The sequence below is a fragment of the Lycorma delicatula genome, chromosome 6, assembly GCF_047948215.1.
Source record: "Lycorma delicatula isolate Av1 chromosome 6, ASM4794821v1, whole genome shotgun sequence".
Lineage (NCBI taxonomy): Eukaryota > Metazoa > Arthropoda > Insecta > Hemiptera > Fulgoridae > Lycorma > Lycorma delicatula.
In genome coordinates this window covers 38,807,115-38,830,583 of record NC_134460.1, presented here as the reverse complement: position 1 = coordinate 38,830,583, position 23,469 = coordinate 38,807,115, and the positions used below count along the sequence as shown (strand labels likewise).

General features: G+C 28.8%; 1 protein-coding gene across 3 annotated transcripts in view; it reads right to left on the bottom strand.

Annotated features, from left to right (window-relative positions):
• The window catches only part of LOC142326996 (uncharacterized), a 32,275-nt gene extending 8,836 nt beyond the window's left edge, over positions 1 to 23,439 (bottom strand). For all 3 annotated transcript variants that reach the window (XR_012756888.1, XM_075369741.1, XM_075369740.1), the window contains exons 1-4: positions 23,122 to 23,439; positions 17,521 to 17,649; positions 11,087 to 11,210; positions 7,741 to 8,106 (exon numbers count right to left, since the gene is read on the bottom strand). Coding sequence is in view for 2 of the 3 variants with exons in the window: in XM_075369741.1 (XP_075225856.1) it covers positions 7,741 to 8,106; positions 11,087 to 11,210; positions 17,521 to 17,649; positions 23,122 to 23,211 (709 nt within the window). In the remaining variant the exon portion in view is untranslated. The remainder of the gene's footprint in view (positions 1 to 7,740; positions 8,107 to 11,086; positions 11,211 to 17,520; positions 17,650 to 23,121) is intronic.
• Positions 23,440 to 23,469: the final 30 nt, after the last annotated feature.

Below are 23,469 nucleotides of genomic sequence, written 5' to 3'. Positions count from 1 at the left end.
TACTATATGTTATAACTAAATACTGTACTATATGTTATTTACGATTTCAACAGAATGGATTGATTATTTTGTTAAATAAAAACCAAAAAGAATTCAAACTATCTTTAAATTTCATTTTTGAAATTTAATCTAATTTCACTTTTAAAATCTCTTATCAGAACATGCTAAAAATAAAAAAAATTGTTAAATCAGTAATAGTTGTTAGTGTCTCTCCATTCATCTCCCAACTTTTATTTCTTTTACTATTACAAGCAGATTTTATATACACTATAGCCAAAAAAATTTCTGTCTAATTCAATGAACGATTATTAAATTTAACTTCTTTCAAAATTCTAGTTGAAAGTAAAATACTTCAGTTAAAAATTTCCTTAAATCTACTATCACAATATTAATTTTTCTCCCGTATAACGTGGCTTCAAACAAAATCTTTAGTTTTCTTAAAAATTTTTTGTTTTTCTTTCACAAATTAATTGAAAAAAGCTGCTTTTTTACTGTAGCACAAAAAAAGTTGGTTTACCAAAAAAACAATCCTCAAGTGTAAGCACAAAAATGAAATAATTAATACAAACTTTTTAATATAAATACACAGAACTACAAACCTCACATCTTTCACTCTTCAAACCAGTACTGCCAAACAAAACTGCATTTAGCAGGATTTTTTTAATGAATTAATACACCACAGAAACACTGAAGCTTGTACATTGAGAATATGTAAATGGAATTTTGTAGCCCATAAAAATGAATAGGCTGATATAGCATGTCATCTGACTGATGTAAATATGATTCCAGAAAATTCATCTCTTGCATTGTCTCCTAAATCATATTCTCAGACAAGTATTTTCTGATTCTAATATTTGATAAAATATATAGAAACTGTAATTTACATAAATTGTACATTACTATTTAAATTTGGCTGATTTTGGGGCATATACGTGTGATTAACTACTGGTTTTAATACAGAGATGATATTTTACTTTTATCTTTAAATAATATGCAAACATGCTTTATAAAAAAATATAATAAATAAGTTTATAAAATATACTACTATTAATCCTTTAAACCCTAGGCGCCGCTATATCGTTATTGAGGTATTTCTGCTGTAAATGATTATTTCTATATTTTTGTGAAAATAGTACATGTTCTTTGTATTCCATTTTATTCTTAATATATCAGTAACTGTTACAAAATATTTTATTACTCTTAAAAAATGCTGTAACAAAATAGATTTTGTTCCATACTGTATTATATGGAGCCAATGTCTGGTATCAGCTGTTTTTTTGTTTACTACATAGTTTGCTAGTAGCTCTTTTGTTTATTGCTGTATTTGTTTACTAATGTTGCTGGTATATGCGTTATTTTAATGCCAGAGCTCCTGTGTTATTTCAATGTGTATAGTGATTTTTATTTGAATTTTTTCTGTATAGTTTTAGTGTTTTATGTTTTTAATTTAACTGAATTATGGCCGAAAACATAGCCAACAGATTGAGTGAAGTTGACCAACAGCTTGATGATGCTACATTTACAGACAATGATAATGCATCACTGGCTACAAATTTCAAATCTTTTTGATGATACAGGCACAGACCCCGCATATATGCCTGAGAGACCCCGCATATATGCCTGAAAATGATTCAGAGTCTGATATTAGAGATATTTTATTTATTGATACAGATCTTATGATTGATCAGCCTTCTACTTCAACATTTATAGAGAACTTAATTTTTTACTTACTTTATAATATAAAATATATGTTGGGAATGAAATAAAAAATTTCCCACAGATAAATCTTTTCTTGTTTTTCAAATAAAAATTTTCAAAACTTATTTTTACAATTTATATTTACTTCTTATTTTTAAACTTTTAAAATAAAATGTAATATATTCAATAAAATAACTTCTTAATGTAGAAAATTTTATTCTTAACATTTTGACACCTAACTATAACAATAGCACTAATAGAAGATGAGAAATTCATTTTTTACCAATACCGTAAAGTTTTTATGGTTAAATCACTAGTATTTTTAAGGATACCTCCTGTAAAAAGTTTAGGTAAAAAATTTTGATCATCAAAATTTTGGTCCGAGCTTCAAAGGGTTAAATAAATAATTAGAGGTATTTTTACACTTAAAAGTATGCGTTTGTAAACACGTCTAAATATAACAAAGCTATTTCTTGCTTATTCCAGAGCGTTTAATCTAGCTTTACTTGTTTTACACTGTGCTGTGTCTCATAGTTATTAGTGTGCTATATTTTAATGAAATAAAGAAAAAAGTGATTTATCACAATTTTACATTTGCTAACATGTCTGCAAATTCAAGGATAAACAAATTATTCAGACAATTTTCACTGTAGGTAAATTTACATGAAAAGCTCAAAGAAACACTATTTCTATTAAATATATAATTTATATATTTTTTTAGAAATAGTTTATAGATCAAGCAGCTGAGAATCAACATAAAAAAATGGTCATCTCATGTTATATGCATATTATCTTCAGTAAAATCTGAATGGTAAATGTTTTTTGTTGGATTGCACTGATGATATGTCATCAGTCTAATAAACAGAGTACTGACTGGTATTTTTGTGACAAAAATATACTTTGATATTCATTCCAAAGAAAAGTACACAGAGATGTATCCTGAGAAAAGTTACCTGTTAACTATACTATCACCAAATCCAACAAAGCTATAAGTACAAAAACATCTCATAGCAAAGTATGTGGTGTGAAGAATGTTGAAATATTTCATCTGTCACCTAATGAGAAATCCAATCCATTAAAAAAATAGAAAATTAACTGAAATGATTTAGTTTGAAATCTTAGTTATTATTACAGCAGAATATGAAATTCTGGGGGTATGCACAATAGCTACAGAAACTTTCAGCAGAAAAAGCAAAAATTACTCTTAGTACCAAAAATAAAATGCTTTCAACATACTTGGCAGTTAAAAATTTGTTATGATGGTTGATCTATTGAAAGAACTTTTATTCACAATATTCCTGAATAATGAAGTTTTTTTATTGATTTTTTAAGTCAGCTTGAGAACAATTTTAATGCATGCTAAAACAAACAGTCATAATTTCATAAACTAGCTTTATGCAGTTGACATGAAATCAACTTCTGAAAACATCAGAAGCAATAAAATACAATAACTATCTATGGTAAGTTTGTAATAATTTGAAAGTTGTTTCTTTAAGTTTTGGATTATGTGTTGATTTATAAAATATCCTTTTTACTATGTCTATATGATGATCATGATACAATAATTAATTAGTAAACAGCTGGCCACTGCAACAGGAAAAAATCAGAAGCATTTAGTATTAACTGAGTCAGGTAAAATCATACTACACCACTTAATATAAAACTCATGATGAAATTTTTTTACAAAGGCATTAGACAGAGATAGACTGAGAAATCACTTAAGAAATACGTTTCTTAAACCGAGTGATGCTAAGCTTAAGGAGTACATTTCTGTCCCACTCAAATTCACATTGAAGGTGGTTTTTTTAGGAAGCAGAAAAAATGAAAAATATGTTTTAGTGGTAAATTTACTGTTAGAAACCACAAGCATTTAGGATGTAGGATATCAACAAATACACACTATTTATACTCTAACCTAGGCTTTTTACCAGAAAATTTGGGCTGGTATGGCGTACCATAAAAATGTTACCAAGAAAAATGGGATTTTGGAATAAAGGGATTTTTTACTATTTTTTTTAAAGATGCTGTTCAAAAAAATTAGTCAACATATCTTATGAACAAGTAGAGAGATAGATAAGATGACATTTCTCATTAATTAAACTATATGAACTGTTATTTTTTAATATATTTTAATTGATTTATGTTTGAATAAATATAAATCTAATCAAGTTTAAAACAGATAAGGTAAATATTAATTTTATAAGAAAACTCTTAATTCATTTTTGATATTAATACTTATTTGATAATTCTGCAACTTTTTTCTCCTACAGTTTACAGGGGAAATATTTTTTTCCTCAAATAAAAAGAAAATTATAAAATAATATATTTAATAAAAAAGATAAATAAAATAAAGAATATATAAATAAAATTACTTATGTAATTAGGTTTTGAGATTACCATTACAATAACTAACAAGCAAACTTCATGGTCTCATGTAATTGAAGATTCTGTGGGTATATTTTTCATTTTCACTCAATGTAACAGGTTTTACAATCTTTATTCAAGTACAGTACTGTAATAAGTTAATAAATAACTAACTTTTGTGATCTTTAAATGGACCATTGATAAAATATTAATCATAATCAAATAGGAATACATTAATATAATCAATAATAGTCAGTACAACCAATTTATTACAGTCATACGAACTGCAATAAAACATAATTAGGAATACAATTGTAAGGCAGTTTGTGTAGGTAAATAGTACAGCATACATGGACTTCAAAAAGGCTTTATAAAAAAAAAAAATTGATAAAAATTATTTCCAGAATTGCTTAAAAAGAAATCTCCAGATTTACATTTTTACTTAGCCAAATATTTTGTTACTTAAGGGTTTTTTATTTTCTTTTATGTAAAAGATCATTAATTCATCTTAATTCATGTAAAGATCTCAATTCCTTAATTGAAAATGACTTTCAGCAATCTATTGAATAATTTTGGTGTAATGTAATTAGCAAAATGTTCTAAATTTTAAATGCTTCAGTTCTTGGCCACGGTAACAAAATCTTAATCTTAAATTTTGCTTATGTACTTTAATTATTATTATCTTTTATGACTCCACAGGATCATTTTAATCAGTCCATTATCAAAGTCTCTTCGATAGGAGTGTTTGGGCCTTGCAGTCCTCCCAGTACTTTTTCATACGTTTCGATCTTTGTGTCCTTTCTAGTGTTGAAAATGTTCGTGTTGTGAATTTTTCTTGTGACTGTGAAACAAGTGTTCTTGATTCATTTTATCTTATCTGAGGTGTCTACTGGTATACGGCTAATTTCCTCAAGATCCTCTCTTGTTTCTCTGATCCATCTGCGTCCTGTCTTTGGTTTTTTGTGTCAAGATCTTACTGTACTAGCTGTTTCAGCAAGATGCAAGATTGAATCTTGTATCCTCATGATATTTCCAAAGAATCCTAGTCTCCTCTTACGCATGGTATCAGTGATGGGTTCTAACTCTTTGTACACGACTTTGTTGGGCACAATCCACCACTGCCCATCTTTCTGAAACTTTTTATTGATGCAGGTTCTTCCAATTCTTCTTTCGATCTTCTGGAGTCTATCTATCTTTGATTGTTTGTTCAGGTGGAAGAATGTTTCTGCTGCATAAGTGGCTTTTGTTTTATAACTGTGTTGTAGTGTCTTATTTTTGCGTTTATTAATAACCATTTTTTATTCTAAGAGTAGCAGGTTAGTATTTGAGCTTTAGTGGTTTGTTCTTTTTATTTGGATCAAGATTTTATTTCGTTTAGGTTGATTGTAACTATTTCTCAGAGGTATTTATTAAATTAGATTACTATTTTGATTTTATTACAATTTATGTTTACATCTTTTTAATCGTGTTGGTTTTTGGAGTCATAATTTATGTCTTTTTGAATGAAATTTTGAGGCAAATTTATCTGCGGTGTTGAAGTTCTAATATATGTGATTTAGCTTCGTCAATGTTGTCGGAGAAACCAAGACAGTTTGTTTTGAATTTCTACCCATTTTTACTTTTGGGAGCATTTTTTGATCCATTCACGCAATACCATTTCTAGAACACAACTGAATAATAGCGGTGAGAGCCCATCGCCTTGGCGCAGTGCTGTTTTGATCTCAAAAGGTTCAGAGAGCTTGCCTCTAAATTTTACTTTTGACTTAGTTCTTTCGAGGGTCAGTTTTATCACCTTTATTAATTTGTTATTTAGTCAGAGGCATCTTAGAATTTTTAGTAGGGATTCTCTGTGGATGCAGTCATAAGCTTTCTTGAAATTTACAAATGTTATCGCCATGTCTCTGTTTCTTTTCCTGTTGTAATCCACTATTAGCTTGAGACTCATGATCTGGTTTAGAGAGCTCCTCCAGGGTCTGAAACCTACCTGGTATTCTTCTTGTTCTTTCTCATGTTGAGGATGAATGAAAGAATTTTAAATTTTGTGTCTAGGAGTCAGATTCCCCTGTTACTTGTTAGAGTACCTATTTTGTCCTTTTTTGTGTAGTGAATGGATAAGGGCTGTCGTACAATGTTCTGGTAGTTCTTTAATCCAGATTGTTGACAAGCTGTTGATGAAGGGCAACATGTACTTTAATATTAAATAGATGTACTATTAAATACATTAATAATAAATAAACGGTATGCTTTGCATTCTCGAATTAGTTAAAAATCACCCTATAAGATGCCACATATAAGAAAAATTTTCTTTCGATTAATGTAACTGGATTAGATTTATAGAATTTAATTAAATGAATAAGGTTGTAACAAACCCTAATCATAATAGAAAGTAAAAATAATCATATTATGAAAATAATAAAAATAACTCTAATTAAAAATGACAGCTGCAAGCTTATTAAATAAAATAAAACAGCGGTCAAATAAAAATTTTAAAGAACAAATTTAATTAAATTTCTTGTTTGTTTATTACAAAATTTTATTTATAATAAATATTAGGCACTCTATCACTGTTAGTAAAAATTATAATATAAAACTGGATTATATTTATAAAACTGTGATGCTTACATTAATACAAATAAAAAAAATACTTATGAAGTAACAAAGAAATCATACATATGTGTAAAAATATGTCTTGTGGTATTCAAATTTTGAATATAAGAAATAGTCATATAAATCAAAGTGATAATAATATGAATGAAAAACTAAATATTTGATAAGATCATCAATAAATAATAGTTGACAAGTCTTACACAAAAATTTCTCTATTGAAAGCTGTAGAAAAAACTACTGCAATAAATCTGCATAACAGCTTTGTTACTGACTTTCCATTGGGCTAACACATAGTATAACACTTTTTATAGATTACATCACAACCAATTTTTACATGTACATATAAATTTATGATGAATATTATTAATAATATTAATTATTTATATCTTTGTATTAGTATGGATCAGAAATAAATATTATAAAGCTCCTATATATTTTACAAGTCAAAATGTACAGCCAAAAAATCCAATTTCACTTATTATACACAAATTTGGTACCCTTACTGAAATAATGTAATGTATAAACAAGAAATCCAGATTAAGTCTGATTCAATATCTTTAACCTAGGAAAGATAAAATGACTACGGTAGCTTAAAACTTTTCTTGTTATGTGTGAATAAAATAATTTAAAAGTAAAACTTTTAATTGCTTGTTTGTCTTATCTTTTTTTATTGTTATGAATCTTTCTGTAATGTTTCACTACTTCAATGATAAAAAAATTAATATATTCTTACATATTTTTAAAAAATTTCTTATCGATTTTGAATACATCTATGATAAACATATTTTTACAAGTAAACAGTACATAAATCTTAAATTTTGGTCTGTACTTAAGTGTCCCAAGGAGGTTTATCCTTAAAAAAAAAAAATACAGAATAAACATTTATAGTTACATTTTATGGGATCTAAGATTAATTATTAATATATCTAAAAGGAAGTACAGTTAAGTAAAAAAAAAAGAGAAAACAAATTAAAACAACATAAGCAGATATCAGAGAAAAACTCTGAACAGAAAGAAACAGAGCTACATTAAACCAATTAAATGAACGACAAATTTAAAATTATTACTAACCATCATATCTATATCCAAATTCTGGTGAAAATGGGCTATTTGATTTGTAACCTCTAATTACGCGTACTGGTTGTCTTGTTTTTACACTGTTTGCTAAAGAAGCATTAGCACCTTCTAGAGTCTGATCTTTAACTTGAGGTCCGGTACGAAGATTTTTTGGTTTATCTGAAGTACCCCTGAGTTCACGGCCACCAGCTCCTGTGTAAGTAAAACTTTCACCGCCATCGTAATTATCTTCATAACCACCAGAAAGTGCTATAGAATATGCACCCTCAGGTCCGGGGTGGATTCCAGAAACAGGAGGTCGATGTATACCTGCTCTTGAACATTCCATACGAGTCTCCCATATTTCACCAATGGCTACGCCTAAATTAAAAAACACACAATGACGATGAGAAAACTGTATTACCAAATACGGATGAAAATCCATTAAATAGGATCATTATTATAAAACAACTCGATAACAATAAAATAAAAGAAAAAAGATTTACATTTTATCATTTAAAGGAATTTATATATGCTGGTCTCAACAATTTATTCTAGAAGGAAAAAAGAATTCTGAGTTTTTTACTAGAATTACTTACAAACACATAAAAAAATTGAATCTTTTTAAGCATAGATTGAGCCAGAATAAAACCTTTGACAAATGCATGTTTCATTATGAACCAATACACATTATCAGTCAAAAATTTACAGCAATCTTCTAAGGTAAAGTAAATTTAATAAATACTGACGAAACATAAATAAAAATAAGCAGCATTATAGACCTTTAACTTTTAGATACCATAACCAAACTGTATGTATGTCTTTACAGTTGAATACAAACTTGATAATATGATAAAAATTACTTCCAAAAACAGCAAAACATTTCTCCAGGACATGTATCTGATGCTACTAGTACACACTACACAGTAAATTAATTTGTCTACACGATTCTGAAAATACAATTCTTAAAACTAGTGAAGTTTGTAATTAAAGCCATCAATTTATATATCTGTTATTACTTAGCAAACTGTTATAAAACTATAAATTATATGATTTTTTCATGTATTACAATACAACTACAAGATCATAATTTCTTTAATATTTTAATTTAATTACCTTATAATGTACACCAAGATTACATGTAATAAGTCTTTAACAGAATAAGAATTATCTGTATAATAAATATCTTGCTTATAACTACCAACTTAATAGTCTATATAAATGTAAAATTATTTACATTATACTTACTACGTATTTATGTCTTTAAATGAATTATCTAACACTGTATAAGAATTTATTACAAAAATTTTGAATACTACTAAGAAGCAATTTTATTAAATTACAAAGTAGTCTATTAAATAATGTACCATTTGCAAATGGATCTATCTCAAATTTTATTCTTCTTCACCCTAAGTTTTAAAAATCTCTTTTGAGGTTAGGTCCAGTTCTTTAATGAATAAACGATGAGCGCACAATGACTGTTTACTCATTTTAATTAATAAATAAAATTCTTCTATACGTATATAAAATCTGACAAGATTTTAATTTCTGTAGCCGAGTTAGTACAAGTGGTTCTAATACAAATATTCCAAAAATGAAATGTAAGTATTACAAAATTTACCTGTATACTTTGGTAATTTAGAATCTATACTATAATCAGTTAAAAAATAATCAACTTATTATTACCTTAAAATAAAAAGATCAATAGAAAATTCACCAAAAAGCCTACATCTGTAATTGTTTAGCTCAATAAATTAATGCCATAATTTTCTGTTATTCATAAAAAAAATTTCATATACAGGAAAAAAGTTTTTGTGTTCTTACTACTGCTGTTGTCACAGGTATGAGAACAAAAATTACACATCACATAATACTATTCTCAATTTAATATGTATATTTTGATATGACATTACTTGTTACCTTATTTCATTGTTAATCATGAAAATTTACATAAATCACTTGAAATATTTTGTTATGCATATAACTTGAACTCTTCATGAACTCCATTGTTATAGACAATTTTGAAGACATTATCATTATTTAGTTTTGGATTGTTATGATGTAACAATACATGATCTAATGTAATGATATTTAAAAGTATAATAAAAATCCTAATTTAATAATACTTATATATTTTCGTGAAAGTTCAATTTATGGTAAAAAATAATAAATGATTTTATATTCCAGAGAACATCAGCTAACTCTCAGCAATAGTTTCTTTACATTATTTTTATGTGCACTACTTATCTTATTTTTACAAAGATGCAGATTTCTCATCTCGATAGTTCTTGTAAATAATTTAAAAAAAAATATGGATAGCTTTTTTGTAAGCCTATTTTAATAATAAAAAAAGTAAAATTAAAAAATTGTAATCACACTTCTTTTTGTTGAGGAATAGAACTGAATTTAAAAAACCATCAAAACTAAAAAGTACTATTTTTCCCCCTAGTAATTGGCTTCTGGAACCAAAGCTTCTGTCTGATTAACTTAAATTTAAACTGTGTGCAGACATTTACACTGTATGCTGAGCTTCCATCCTTAAGGACTAAATAAATGAAATACATCATATTTTAATAGAATTTACAAGCTAATACATTCAAAACTGTTATGCTAAGAATCATTTATGCCTAAATAAAAGAAAATTAGGCAATGAAATCTTAACTGCTTTTAAGAAAAGTAGCATAAAAGGGAACTGATTAGGGGCAAATCTGTAAATTATTTACATTACTATTCTACCATTTACTAAATCTTGTTTATAACAACCAGTGTGTACTCAAGAGTTATTCATTTAGCCCACATTTTTTCCTGCTTTCCCTATGACTTAACATTTACAATCATTAAAATACTATGGTTTTAATTTAATATTTTTTACGATGGTTTTAGAGAAAAGAAAAAAAAACAGCTAAATTGGTCAATTTTATGTTATTATTTAGAATATAATGAATAATATGTACGTAGTTAACAAATGTACAAATATTTTATTATAAATTATATACAAAATATTGAATATGTAATCTTAACATAGTTAAGAAACTATTTTTTTCAAAATCTGCAAGTAACACATTTTAAACATTCTGTGATAATCTTTTCCCTAACTCACATTAAACTTGTATCTGTCATCAGTAATTATAATTGTGTAAGCACACTCTAAATCAACACTTTAGTAAATCATAATTTTTTCCATTAATTCTTTGTAAATTTAAATTATAAAAAATGAACATGTAACTTTTAAACTGAATAATAATTTAACATTCTTAAAAAAAAAATTTTCCTTTGACAAGATAAAAATATTGACTATTATCCAAGAAAATATATAAATAAAAATATTTAGTAAATATTAGATTATAATAATTCTGTTTACCTTCAATCGCACCATAGGAATTGACACGATTCTTTTTGTATTTCTCTTTACTGGAATTACTACAATCTGATTCAGCATAATCTCCATTGACTGAATCAGTTAACTCTCCATCATCAAATTCATTCTGTTAAAAAAATAAAAAATACTACACTCTAAAATATTTATGAACTTTTCTGAGCTGTGTTTTCATCAATAATAAATATATATTATATAACATTCTATCTACTCCAATGTTTTTTTTTATCAGTTGTAATATTGACAAGATTTTCCCAAAATATCTCAATAAAAAAAAATATGCTCTTAAGAGTATAACACCAAACAAAAAATAATTTATAACTAACAAGAAAAATCAGCTGACTACACAAGAAGTAACATATGACTAAATATCTTATTTGGTAATTACATGCTTTAGTTTTGATTTTGAAGAAATTTGAAATTTACCTTATTTAGGACCTAAATTATTCATTAAAGATGAAACTATTCATACGAAACTTTTTCGTCCAGTTATTCCCCTCTGTAATTATACACTGCCAGTACAAAAAAATTTTTTTTTTTTTCACTGTACATGTGGAATATATATCAAGGCTGAGGACTTAACAATTTGGTTTCAGTGAAATTACATTAAGAATAAGATCAGATTTTCTTTAAATTAAATTACATTTAAAGTATGGATTCTGGTAAACTTGCATAATTTATAGAGAAAATAGCTTGATTTATGTGAAGCTGTTATGGTTAAGGTTAGGTTAGGTTAAAAATAATTTATAAATTAATTTACTGCAGAAATCATAATCTATGAAGCCTGGATTGAAACGCTGTATAGCTTCCCAAGACCCAAAAAATGTAATAAATGCGATCTGTATGTTCAAGATACATAATGGAAACATGAAGTTGGCCAGATGGCCATGAAAGACTAGGACTCGTGGTGAGTTTCTGTAACTCAGCTTGACAGCCAGAGAATTGGTCCTGGTTATGCGCATTCATCATGTGAAGTTGCATACCGGTTACTTTTTGTGTCTGCATGTGGGTTAATTTGGGAAAATGTTGTTTGAAAGTTATAATAAGCGAATAAGCGAGCATCAACAGCTATGGTCATTAGACAGTAGAAATTGATAGTGTATGAGAAAATGCCATGCCTGACTGGAATTTTAACCTAGGATCTGTGCATGATTTGTCGAGATGCTACCTATTCAGCCACAGAGGTCAGCTGTTTGAAGGTGAGGAAGATGAAGAAGAAAACAAATTAAGTATACTCATAAAATCATTGGGGAATTTAGTAGACGGAAGGGTCAATATTTAATTGTAATGACAAAACTCTGTAAAGAAAAATCTATTAAACATAGAAAAACTGTTCTCAATCATGATTACACTATTTAATCAACAAGTTGCCTAAATAATAACACACAGACTTTTATTAGTTAGACATAAGTAGGATATAAATGGGTATTCCAGCACAGTTTAAGGACATATCACAACCGCCAGGGCCATGCGCCTCAAGTGTGAAATCACAGACAGCCTTGAGACTGTCTGTTCGCTACGTATAGTGTCTGGGTTGGACTGGAATCTGGACCTGGTGTGCTAAATTAGGTCACCAGAAATGGCTTGCTCATGACAAAGGTGCAAAAAAGTGTTACAGGGTCCTTGGCTGAAAGTCTATATCAATCTCAATACTGCTTTTCGGTAGTCTAATCCGGCCATCATAAACTGGAATGTGTCCATGCAATTTACCGATACGTTTTTGCTGATGTTCTTAGTAAATGTGATCAACTTTTCTGTTGTTTTCAGTACCACATTTATCATTTCACCATCATAGTCCAGTTCTCATATGATGAAGTGAGAATCATAGCCCGATAGATTGTTGATGAAGACCGGGATACTGGTTTGCGAAGTCCTGTACAGGTTGCAATTGTTACACAGTGCCGCTCTGTACTTACTTACCTCTAAAGTGGCCATGATTTCTCACCTTTTTCACTTCAGAATTGAATGGTATCTTACACATCTCATAGTTATCAGTTGTGTTGTATCACAATTCGTCTTTTGGTTCAAATACCATTTTTTCATTTCGAATAATTGTCGTATTACAAGTGTTGTATGGGGTCAGGACTTCTGTACAAAAGCGGTGTTTGAGGTAGTACACGCTTTATCTCATCGTCAACAGGGTCATGAGACAAAGTACAGGCAGTAGCTCACAGGCTGATGTTGCTGTGAGGTGTAAAATTCTTGGTCAGTGACAGACACTAAAGAGTCAGTTTTAGTATATACTCAATCAGTGTATATGACGACTGGAATGGAAAACATGTTTTGCAATTCTTAAATGATAGTACAGGCAGCATACCACCTTTACTATGTTGTGGCATCTTAACATTAGCCGGTTCATTCATCAGTGTCCGAGGAGAGCCTGCATTTTCCTGTAACAATCTGCATCTTTTTGGAAGATGGTGAAGCATTTACATATTTTGATTGCTTCTTTATATTTTGTTAACTGTGATTGGACTAGATGTGATAGGTTTTATATGTTACAGTAATGACTGATCGATTCATTCTTAATATACATCAAATCAAAGTGATGCATCAAAAGTGTTATCACACTTTTCCTCACTGCACACTTTTATCAGTTAGTTTTATTTCATTGTTTTTCTTTAGTGCATATACATTTATTGAAACCTAATTAGCTTTTTCAAAAGTTGCCATTACCGCTTGGCAACTGCTAACGATTCAATATCCATCGACAATCAGTACCAAGGTATTGTTGCACATGACCAACTATAGCGACTGATACATCATCGCAGGCAACCTCTCACAGGCAGCATCGCTTATTGCTCCTTATTTGGTAATGCTTTATTTATATACAATTCCTCTCACTCTCTCTCTATTCAATTGTTTATTTACTAAATCATATTTCATGCTATTACTATTTCAATTATTTTTTTTCACACTGCTGCCAATCTTTGAATTATTTAATTTAACGACTTTAGTTTAACACACCTAGTGTCTTCATATAATTTATATTTCAACCACCAGCAATAGAGTCTAATTTAGTTCTGTTCTAATACACCAGAATGCTAGTGTTTTTATCTAGTTCATATCTCAACCGCCAGCACTAGTGTTGTAAGCCCCGGCTGCTCTGACATCATATGGCCTTGAGCTGAGCTTCTACCCGACCACGCCTCTCTACACCTAAGTAGATATATTGTCTCAAGGGATCCTCTCTATGGCATGACATTACCAGGCGATGTGCTTCTACCTGATCCTAAAAAATATGAGATTTAGATTGAAGCAGTCGGGTTAGGTTAAATGCCTCTGATGTCACATGGCCATGAGATGTACTTCCACCCGACTTCTTATAAAATATGAGGTTTGAGTCGAAGCGGTCAGGTTAGATTATGTTTGACGTCTTGCGAGGGCACTGTGATCTTGAACTGTGTTTCCATCCAACCAAGATTCTAAACCTAGGCTAACAGACTGTCTCGGGGTCTACCTGTGATGAAACACCTAAGGCAGGTCGAGGCACCTGGGCCTTGACGGTTGTGATGTGTAACTTTGATCTGTGCTGGAATCCCCATCTATATCTTACTGACATAGATTCAGTTTGAGTATAATTCGTTTGAATTAGAAGGTAATTAAAGTTTTTTGTAGGTTATGTATTTCAGTCTAAGATTTGCATGTATAGAAATACTTATTTGTTTATGTTACGTTGTTCTTACTCGATTAATAATTGTAAACAAATTATTAATCAAGGGGAAGTGTTGGTGTTAGTTAATTGATGCTGTGATATCAATAGTATATATATATATCGAATTAGTGCCTCTTGATACATAGTTCAAGGTATTTTAAGTTGTTGGTTAATGTTGTTTGTTGCAGTAGTTGTAAGAGGGATATGCCTTTTTCTTTTAGCTAATAATAAAAGTTAATGATTATTACTGGTGATATTTCATTGTTCAATTGAGAATCCTGATGTTGAAAAATGTTGCTAATCGAAATCAAAGTTATGAGCAAATTTAGAAAAGAATCCATGTTCAGCAGTGTATAACTATGCATTTCTTAGAAAGATAAACACAAGGATTATATGCGGCGAGTGAATTGTGTAATTTTAAGGAAATCTTTTGTTTGCTAACAAATGAACATGACCTCACCTAATCTGAGAAAAAGCGAGTGTTTTTTTGTCCTTTTCTACCATAAGCAACATGTTAATTACTTTCTTAAGACATTGTTCACATCCCATATGCCTATTATAAGAATGGGAATGAAATTCATTGCTTTCCTTTTTTATATCAGTTCTTTTTCTCACATGTTTTAATATGTTTTAGGGAGGGGATAGATTTTTTGAAGTGGGAAACTTTTGTGAGGGGGATACAGAGGGATTCACTAACACTTTCCCACTGGAAGTGTTAATATCACACATATTTGTTCAACCAATGGTTTTTAAAAACATTATAATATATCTATATCGGTTATTTACTATAATATAATCATAGAGATGTTGTTATAGTTTTCTAAACATCTCGCTTGCCGGCCTCTGTGGTGTGAATGGTACCATTTTGGACTTTTATCTGGAGGTCCCAGGTCAGGCATGGCATTTTCACACACGCTACAAATCATTCATCTCATCCTCTGAAGCAATACCTAACAATGATCCCACAGGTTAAAAAAAAACCAAAACAAAAAACATATCTTGCTTGCTGGCCTCCGTGGCAATGTCTCAGTCTTTCATCAGGAGGTCCTGGGTTTGTATCCCGGTCAGGCATGGCATTTTTCACATGCTACAAAAATTGTTATCCATCTAATCCTCTGAAGCAGTACCTGAAAATTGGTCCCAAAGGTTAAGGTCTTGCTTGATTAGTTAAATAATTGAAATTACAGTTTATTTTTTATCTCGAACTACGTCTCAATCTTTATCAAGTTTATTTACATTATCATATTTATTTACAATACTGTAATTTATTTAATTTTTTTCTCAATTCAATTTTTGGTCGTTAGGCCAATTTTAGTTTCTTTTAAACAGTAAACTATTTCTATAAATTATATACAAATTGAATTTAATTTGTATGTTTAATGTTAATTACATGAGATCAGTAGGCAAAGCAAGTGTTAGGTAATTATTGATTGCGTAACATTATTTCTGTGTTCTGAACTTGGTATAATATAAACACAATCTAACCAAACTTAAACTAACACTTGCTTCACTTGTTACCCTTGTCTAATTAACATTAAATATACAATTTGGATATAATTTATAATAATTGTTAACTATTTAAAATAAATTAGGTGGGATGCTAACTGATAAGTACCATATTGTACTAGTTATTTTTACACGGATTTGAATACTAGATCGTGGATACCGGTGTTCTTTGGTGGTTGGGTTTCAATTAACCACACATCTCAGGAATGGTCGAACTGAGAATGTACAAGACTACACTTCATTTACACTCATACATATCATCCTCTGAAGTATTATCTGAACGGTAGTTACCGGAGGCTAAACAGGAAAAAGAAAGGAAAGTACCATATTGTATACTATTACTTTGTTAGTTAATCTAATATTGGTTTGTTAAATTGTTAATTTACTATTTTTTTTGCGTTTAATTAATTTGATGTTACTACTTATTTAGTTACTTAATTTATAAATTTACCTACATAAAATATGTTTTTATTTGCTTCTTATTTTTAATTATTTATTTACAATATATTTAAATCTTAATTTAAATATCTGTTTTTTTACTTGCTTATTTTTAATTGGCAAATTGGTAGCGCTGTCAACACTCAGCAAAATGTTTGTGCAACTGAACAGATTGGCTAGGCAAAGGAAAAAGAATAAAATGGCACAATGTGATAGATGTTGAGGTGACAGTGGATGAAGTAAAATAACAAAATATTTAAATAATTACGTAACAGTTGTGCAAGTTCAGTAGCAGAGTGAATAAAAACAAAAATCCTATGGTTGGCAAGTGTAAGTTAGTAACATCCTGCAGAGGTTAGTTCGTTCCTGTTTTTGTAAATGATCTCCGAGTGTTGGCCTTTCAGTGTTGTGGGATTCATGGCTCTATTTAAGGAAGAGATGAAAATAGTGATGTAGAGAGTTGTCAAGAATGAGTAATGGAAGAGACAAAGTCCATCATCTGCTGCCTACCCCTGCCTAGCACAATAACAACTGGTTAAAGAGAAAGGATAATTATGAAAATTTAATACAGTTTTAGGGGAAGGACTAGTAACTCAGTCAATGATGTGTGATAATAACTTCTTTATGTAATTCAAAATAAATTATACTAAAATTTGCTAAATATTTTTAACTAAATAATACAGCACATATAAAAATTAAATAAAATGAGCAACATTGTATCACATTAAAAACTCATAAAATATATTTTATAATTTATTTATAATATACATATGATAGATGTATATAATCACACTTATCAAAACTAAAAAGAAAAACTTACTGAATTCACTGATCGTAATGATCTACGACTAGGAAGGTCATCAGTGCTTTCTACTCTTTTCTTCTTTTTAACTGCCACTGGTTTCCTGATAAATGGATTTTGTGGCTTAAATACAGGTGGTTTCCAGTCCTACAATCAATATGTACATTATATAAATAAAAAAGAAATGTAGAATTTAATAATATCAGTACACCAGTGAGGTGATGTTTCAATCATTATCTCAAAAGTGATAGGTTGGGGATAATTTTCAGAAAGGACGATAAAATTTACACAATACCTACTGCTTAGGAAGCACATATCAAAATTTCATAGCTCAAGTGAAAAGTTATTCAGCTATAGATGTAAATTTGAAATCAGCAGATACTGTATAAAATATTTAACAAAATGAAGATTAAACTGAACACAAATATAACCAAATCTCAGTTCATTTAAATATGTCAGCATTGAATATGAGTGTTATGCAAGTGCTTAAAATAATTAAAATAGATATCCAGTTCTTAATAAACATAAATAAATAAACTGAACATAAATATACATAATTAATAGCTACATTAGTGAAAGATAAATAAGTAAATATTATTAGTGTAAATAAAGGATCAGATGTAATGTAGTTGTACACCATGATTTGGGTTTTAGCATAAAAGCAGATTTTCATTTACAATAAAAATCTATGCAAGTACAGATAGGTAGATACGCAGGCAGCAAATAGAAAATGTTTTGTAGAATTAATATACAACATACATTTAAAACAGGTAAAATCTGCATGGATATGTACTTTCTGTGAATTTAATTGTAATATAATTAAATGTTTTATAGAAATTTCAACTGGATGGTGGGCAGTTTAGGATCTACTAAGTAAGTTGCTAAGATACACTAACCAATTCTGTAGGGTAATTACTTTTTGAGTTCATAAAAAAAAACTGAATGTTCATTGCTTCAATCTAAATATGTATAATCAAGAAAAAATTTGATGGAATCTATGAGAAGGATCTGAAGAACTGATTGTTTATGAAATAATGCTGTACATGTAGCTAGAAAAAAATCAGATTTTCCAATCCTAACACAAATGGGGCCAGGAGATACAAACAAGAAAGTAGAGAAACTTGTTTGGGATAAAGTAGTACTAAAGGCTCGATATTGATCGTAGTGGGATAATGAATGATCATGCTATTATGAAAGTGCAGCAAAAACATTTTATTACATGTAAATTCATCAATGAGGTGTGGATTTTGAAGAGCAAAAAAGTCCTTTTACTTACTGAATTCATTTAAGTTCAATTTTTATCACAGTCCAATGCTTTCAATCAAAGTCTGATAAATTAATAAAAATGTACAAGGTCTGACCACAAAAATATCTCATCAAAGCATAAAACATTCATTTGAATGTAAAATTTATACTATAATGATCTCACTAGATAATAGATGAATTCAATCATCAGGAATGATTTTTCTAGCTTCTCTTAATAGCAATAGTTGCTATCAAAGCTACACTGAAAATTTAACTACACAATTAACCCTAGTTACAATGGTTGCTCCAGGAAAATAAAATAAGAAGTGTAAGTGAAAACCAGACCTATTTTAAAAACATGTTAATAAGTGGTATGTAAGATAAAAATGAATGTTATATTTTAATCGCAAAACAATAATAAGCATAAATTAAAAGTACTTCAACTGAAAAACATGTCTATATTACTGTATAAAGAGACTGATTGACTGTTTGTCTGAGGAAGTCTAAGAAACACTCAGACGTTATGAAAAATTCCCATACTGTCTTAAGGCTTACTTTCCTCCCATAACAAATTTAAACTGCAAGATATTCAAAATTTCCTTTTTTAAAGTACTTTCTACCATTAGAATAAAAATAATATATAACAAATCTGAGCCTCTTTCATAAATTACAAAAAAAATTTAACTGGTATTTACTTACCTTACTATTGGATATTAAAAACACAGTAGAAAAAGTAATTAATGTCTTCTTCTTAAGTGTTCCAAAAGGTTTTTATTACCCCTAGCCATCTCTATTACCAAAACTTGAAATGTAATGATTTAAACTGTTTTTTTTTTGTGTTCTGCTGCAAAAAAATGTAATACACAATGTTGCCGAAAGTTTTGGGCATCCTTGCCTCAATGAGTCTCTAAACCCCAGCTCCCGTAATTAATAATAAATGACATTCCAACTGTTCTTTTTCAAAATTTGTTTCAACTTCAGATAAAATTAAAAACTACAAAAAAATCTTCAAACAAAATTTAATGTTCAAAATAACATTTTGAAGAGTAGCCAATAAGAATTAAGATTATAACTTTGTACATGACTCTTGTTTTTATTTGGTTATATGTAATTAATATGGCAAACAAAGTTGAACCGATACCTTTGAAAAAGCAAGAAACATCACTCATGAAAATTGTAATTCTGTAGGTAATTTCTATTGAAAGGAACAATTTATTCTTTTAATCTCAATTAAGTTTAATTAAAGAAATGAAAATAAAATCCTGGGAAAAAGGTATTGTTAAGTCGCATAAGGGCTGTTTGGGATGATTTTTGAGAACAGAGACTGGAAGATTATGAGATAAGAAATTTAGAGTATGGGCATCATGTATTTTGGCAAGTGCATTTTTTTTTATGAGCACAAATAATAATAATACTACTGAATTGTAGTTGTTTGTTTTTCTAGATGTTAGGCATACAAAAGAGTCTAAGTAAGGTTAGGATCTACTTCAACCATTTAAAAAAAATAAAACTAAGTCACTCTTCACTTTACTAATTTTGCAGAATGCAAAGTTGAAAATAGTTTTGAAAAACAGGCCACTGGGCCTTTTGGGCTTCTAGCTTCACAGGTCCTCCCAGATTCCTCAATAAACAAACCTTGAAGTAATTAATATTATAAGGTTTTGCCAGAATAAAAGAGTAAAAACACATAATTGTACACAAAATGTTCAAGATTCTTTAATCTCCACTGGCCTTTACCTTTACCCTGCCTTTATCCTAAATAAACAAAACATTTAACTATTACCATATCTGAATTTTTTTTCAGGTGATCACCTTCAAATAATATTAAAACCTTTTAGAAGAAATTCATACTTTTTTGCCTCAAAAGTACTCCTGTTCCCTTATCCCTCATTAAGAAAATTTTAAATATTGCAATTTAAGAATTATTCTTTTATAAAAAAATGTTGTACCTTCAAAAAAAAAAAAACAATACTGTTTTGTGTTACCAACTCGGGCACATATGTTGTAAGAAACAATACATTTTTTTCTGGGAACAATAGTTACAGCTTCCACCAATGATGGTAATATATGAATACCATTCATCAGGTACTCTTGCTATTAAACACAGTTAACTCAAAAATTAAAAATAATTATGCTCAAATAAAGCTCTCATTCACAGTTACACTTTCAGACATATCTAATTAGGATTAATATGTTCTTTGATATATGTACAATCTCCAGTATCATACACACTATTTTCCTTGTACTTCATGTTGTCTATACAACTTTTTTTGGCTTGACCTAGCAATTTTAAATCTGCTAAGCACAGTGAATTTGTCTGGACATTTTTCTTGCCCACTGAGCGCACAACAAGGCGTTAGTGCCCAGACACAAAATTACCATGGTAAATGATTAAAGTTAAAACAATGTAAAACACCTATGCGAAATGCTTTATAACTAGGGTTAATTAAGCTTGTACAATGTAATATTGTTTTACTAATAATCTTTGGGGCAGTAGTGAATTTACTGTTACAACCAGTCATACTTTAGTACAATAGAGAATATGTAGCATGATTCAAACCAAACTTCTTCTAGTTTCTGTAGCAAAGGAAGGTTAATTCATTTTATACATACTAGGGTAAAAATATTAATAATTAAAAATGGAAAGCAAACTGAATTTGGTCTAATGAAAAGTGATTTATAAATCTTATATATTTTAACTTTTTAAATTTAAAATAATGATGAAATGTAATTCTAAACTTAAGTGACAACATGTTCATTTTTAACACCATTAAAATCATATGGTATTTCAGCTTTATTTATCAGATCATATGAAGCAAGCTATATAATTCACAAAACAATAAAAATTATTTTATTAAAAATAATCAGTCCATAAAAAACAGAATCAATTATATATATAATTCATTAATCAGAATGTGTAAATGTAATAACATAACCATTAAAAAAAAAAAAAAAACTTACTTGCATCATACACTAATATGAAGATACATTATTATATTTTCTATCTCATTAGAACTTGAAGTAATTTTAAAAAGTTATGATTAAAAAAATATTTATCAGCTAATAAATATTAAACATTTAAATAAGTCAAATTACACAACATGAATAACTGAATTTAATTACTTGTACGTGATATTACTACATACTATCATGATCAAACACGGAGGTAAAATGTCAGTTTTTTGTTTAATTAATACAAAATTTTAATCGACATCATTTAATTAATAAAAATAATTTGATTGACTTCAATCAATTAATACATATAATTGTATTCACTATTGTCTGAGGAAAATAAACTGAAACTGCAAAGTATAGTAGTTTAAATAAATAGTGAAATAAGAATAAGAATAAATAAATTAAAACTATAATGAAAAAAGAACACAAACAAAATCTATATTAAAATAAAACATGTTTTATTGTTTAAATGAATGTAACAAATTACTTATGGCTAAATAATTCCTCATCTACATTTTCTGAAGACTACACACTTTCTATAAACATAAACTAACTTTTTTACCTAAAGGTTAAAATAATTTTTGTTGAAAAAAATTGTTATAAGCTCTTTCTTATCATCCAGTTGGTCATTATGTAAATGATATAAGTTATCAATTTAATGGAAAACCTAAGGTAGGCATATATTTTGTTCATAACTCCACATCAGCTTTACCACTTGATTTTATAATTAGGGCCAATCTGCATTACAGCATATCCAATGTGAAAAAAACTGACGAAACTTATTACACCATTGAAATCCATGAATGTGATTTTTAACAGCCAGCTTCAACTCAAGATCTGAAAACATATTTTGAGGGAATATTCAGAAAGCACAGCATTATATATAACAGGTGGGCAGAAAAATGAGTAAATATTCATAAACTATTTTTTAAGAATACTACTTCTGTTGATGATAGATCTATGTAATCAATATTAAATTTTTAATAAAAACATTTTTATTTTAATTTCAGGTAGATTATTTTTAATGCATCTTCATTTCAGTGAATCACTCGCTATCATAACAGTTATAAGATTTTATTTTACAACAATAATACAAACTAATTTATTCACCAAAAATACTAAAATCACCCATGAAGAAATTAAGCTGAGGCAATATGATGTGGAAATTAACTTCTACAACAATGTGAAACCAATACTTAAGTATGAAAAAAAAAACTTATGAATACTACACTAAACAGCCAAATGCTCAAAATACTCAATACTAATAATAGGACAAAGATAATTTAATATTTATACATAACCAAAGAACACTAGAAAAGGGTACACTCCCCAAAATCTAAGTATCCGTAATTACACAACCTAGACACTTAAGTAAATATTAAAATATGAAATTGGAATAATGTGGTGAACAGTACTTACTTCAGGAAGCAATCCAAGTTGAAAAAGCATATGACGATTTTCTTCAATTCTCTTAAGTCGTAACTGCTCATATTCGCTTGTTTCCGCCATCTTTATAACCAAAAAACCACTTTCTACACCGAAAGAGTAAGCTTGTCGAAGTTAAAAACGTCACTGAAAAATGAAATTGAAATAAAATGCAAATTATTTCATCAGAACCATGCTGATAAATCTTTTAATATTACAGGATCTCGCATTACACACATAAACAAGAGGGTTTCACCCAAAACATTACCACAAATAACAGCACAAACCATACACGCGTAATCAACCTTACGTAAAGAAATTGGCGCCAACCTAATTTGACAA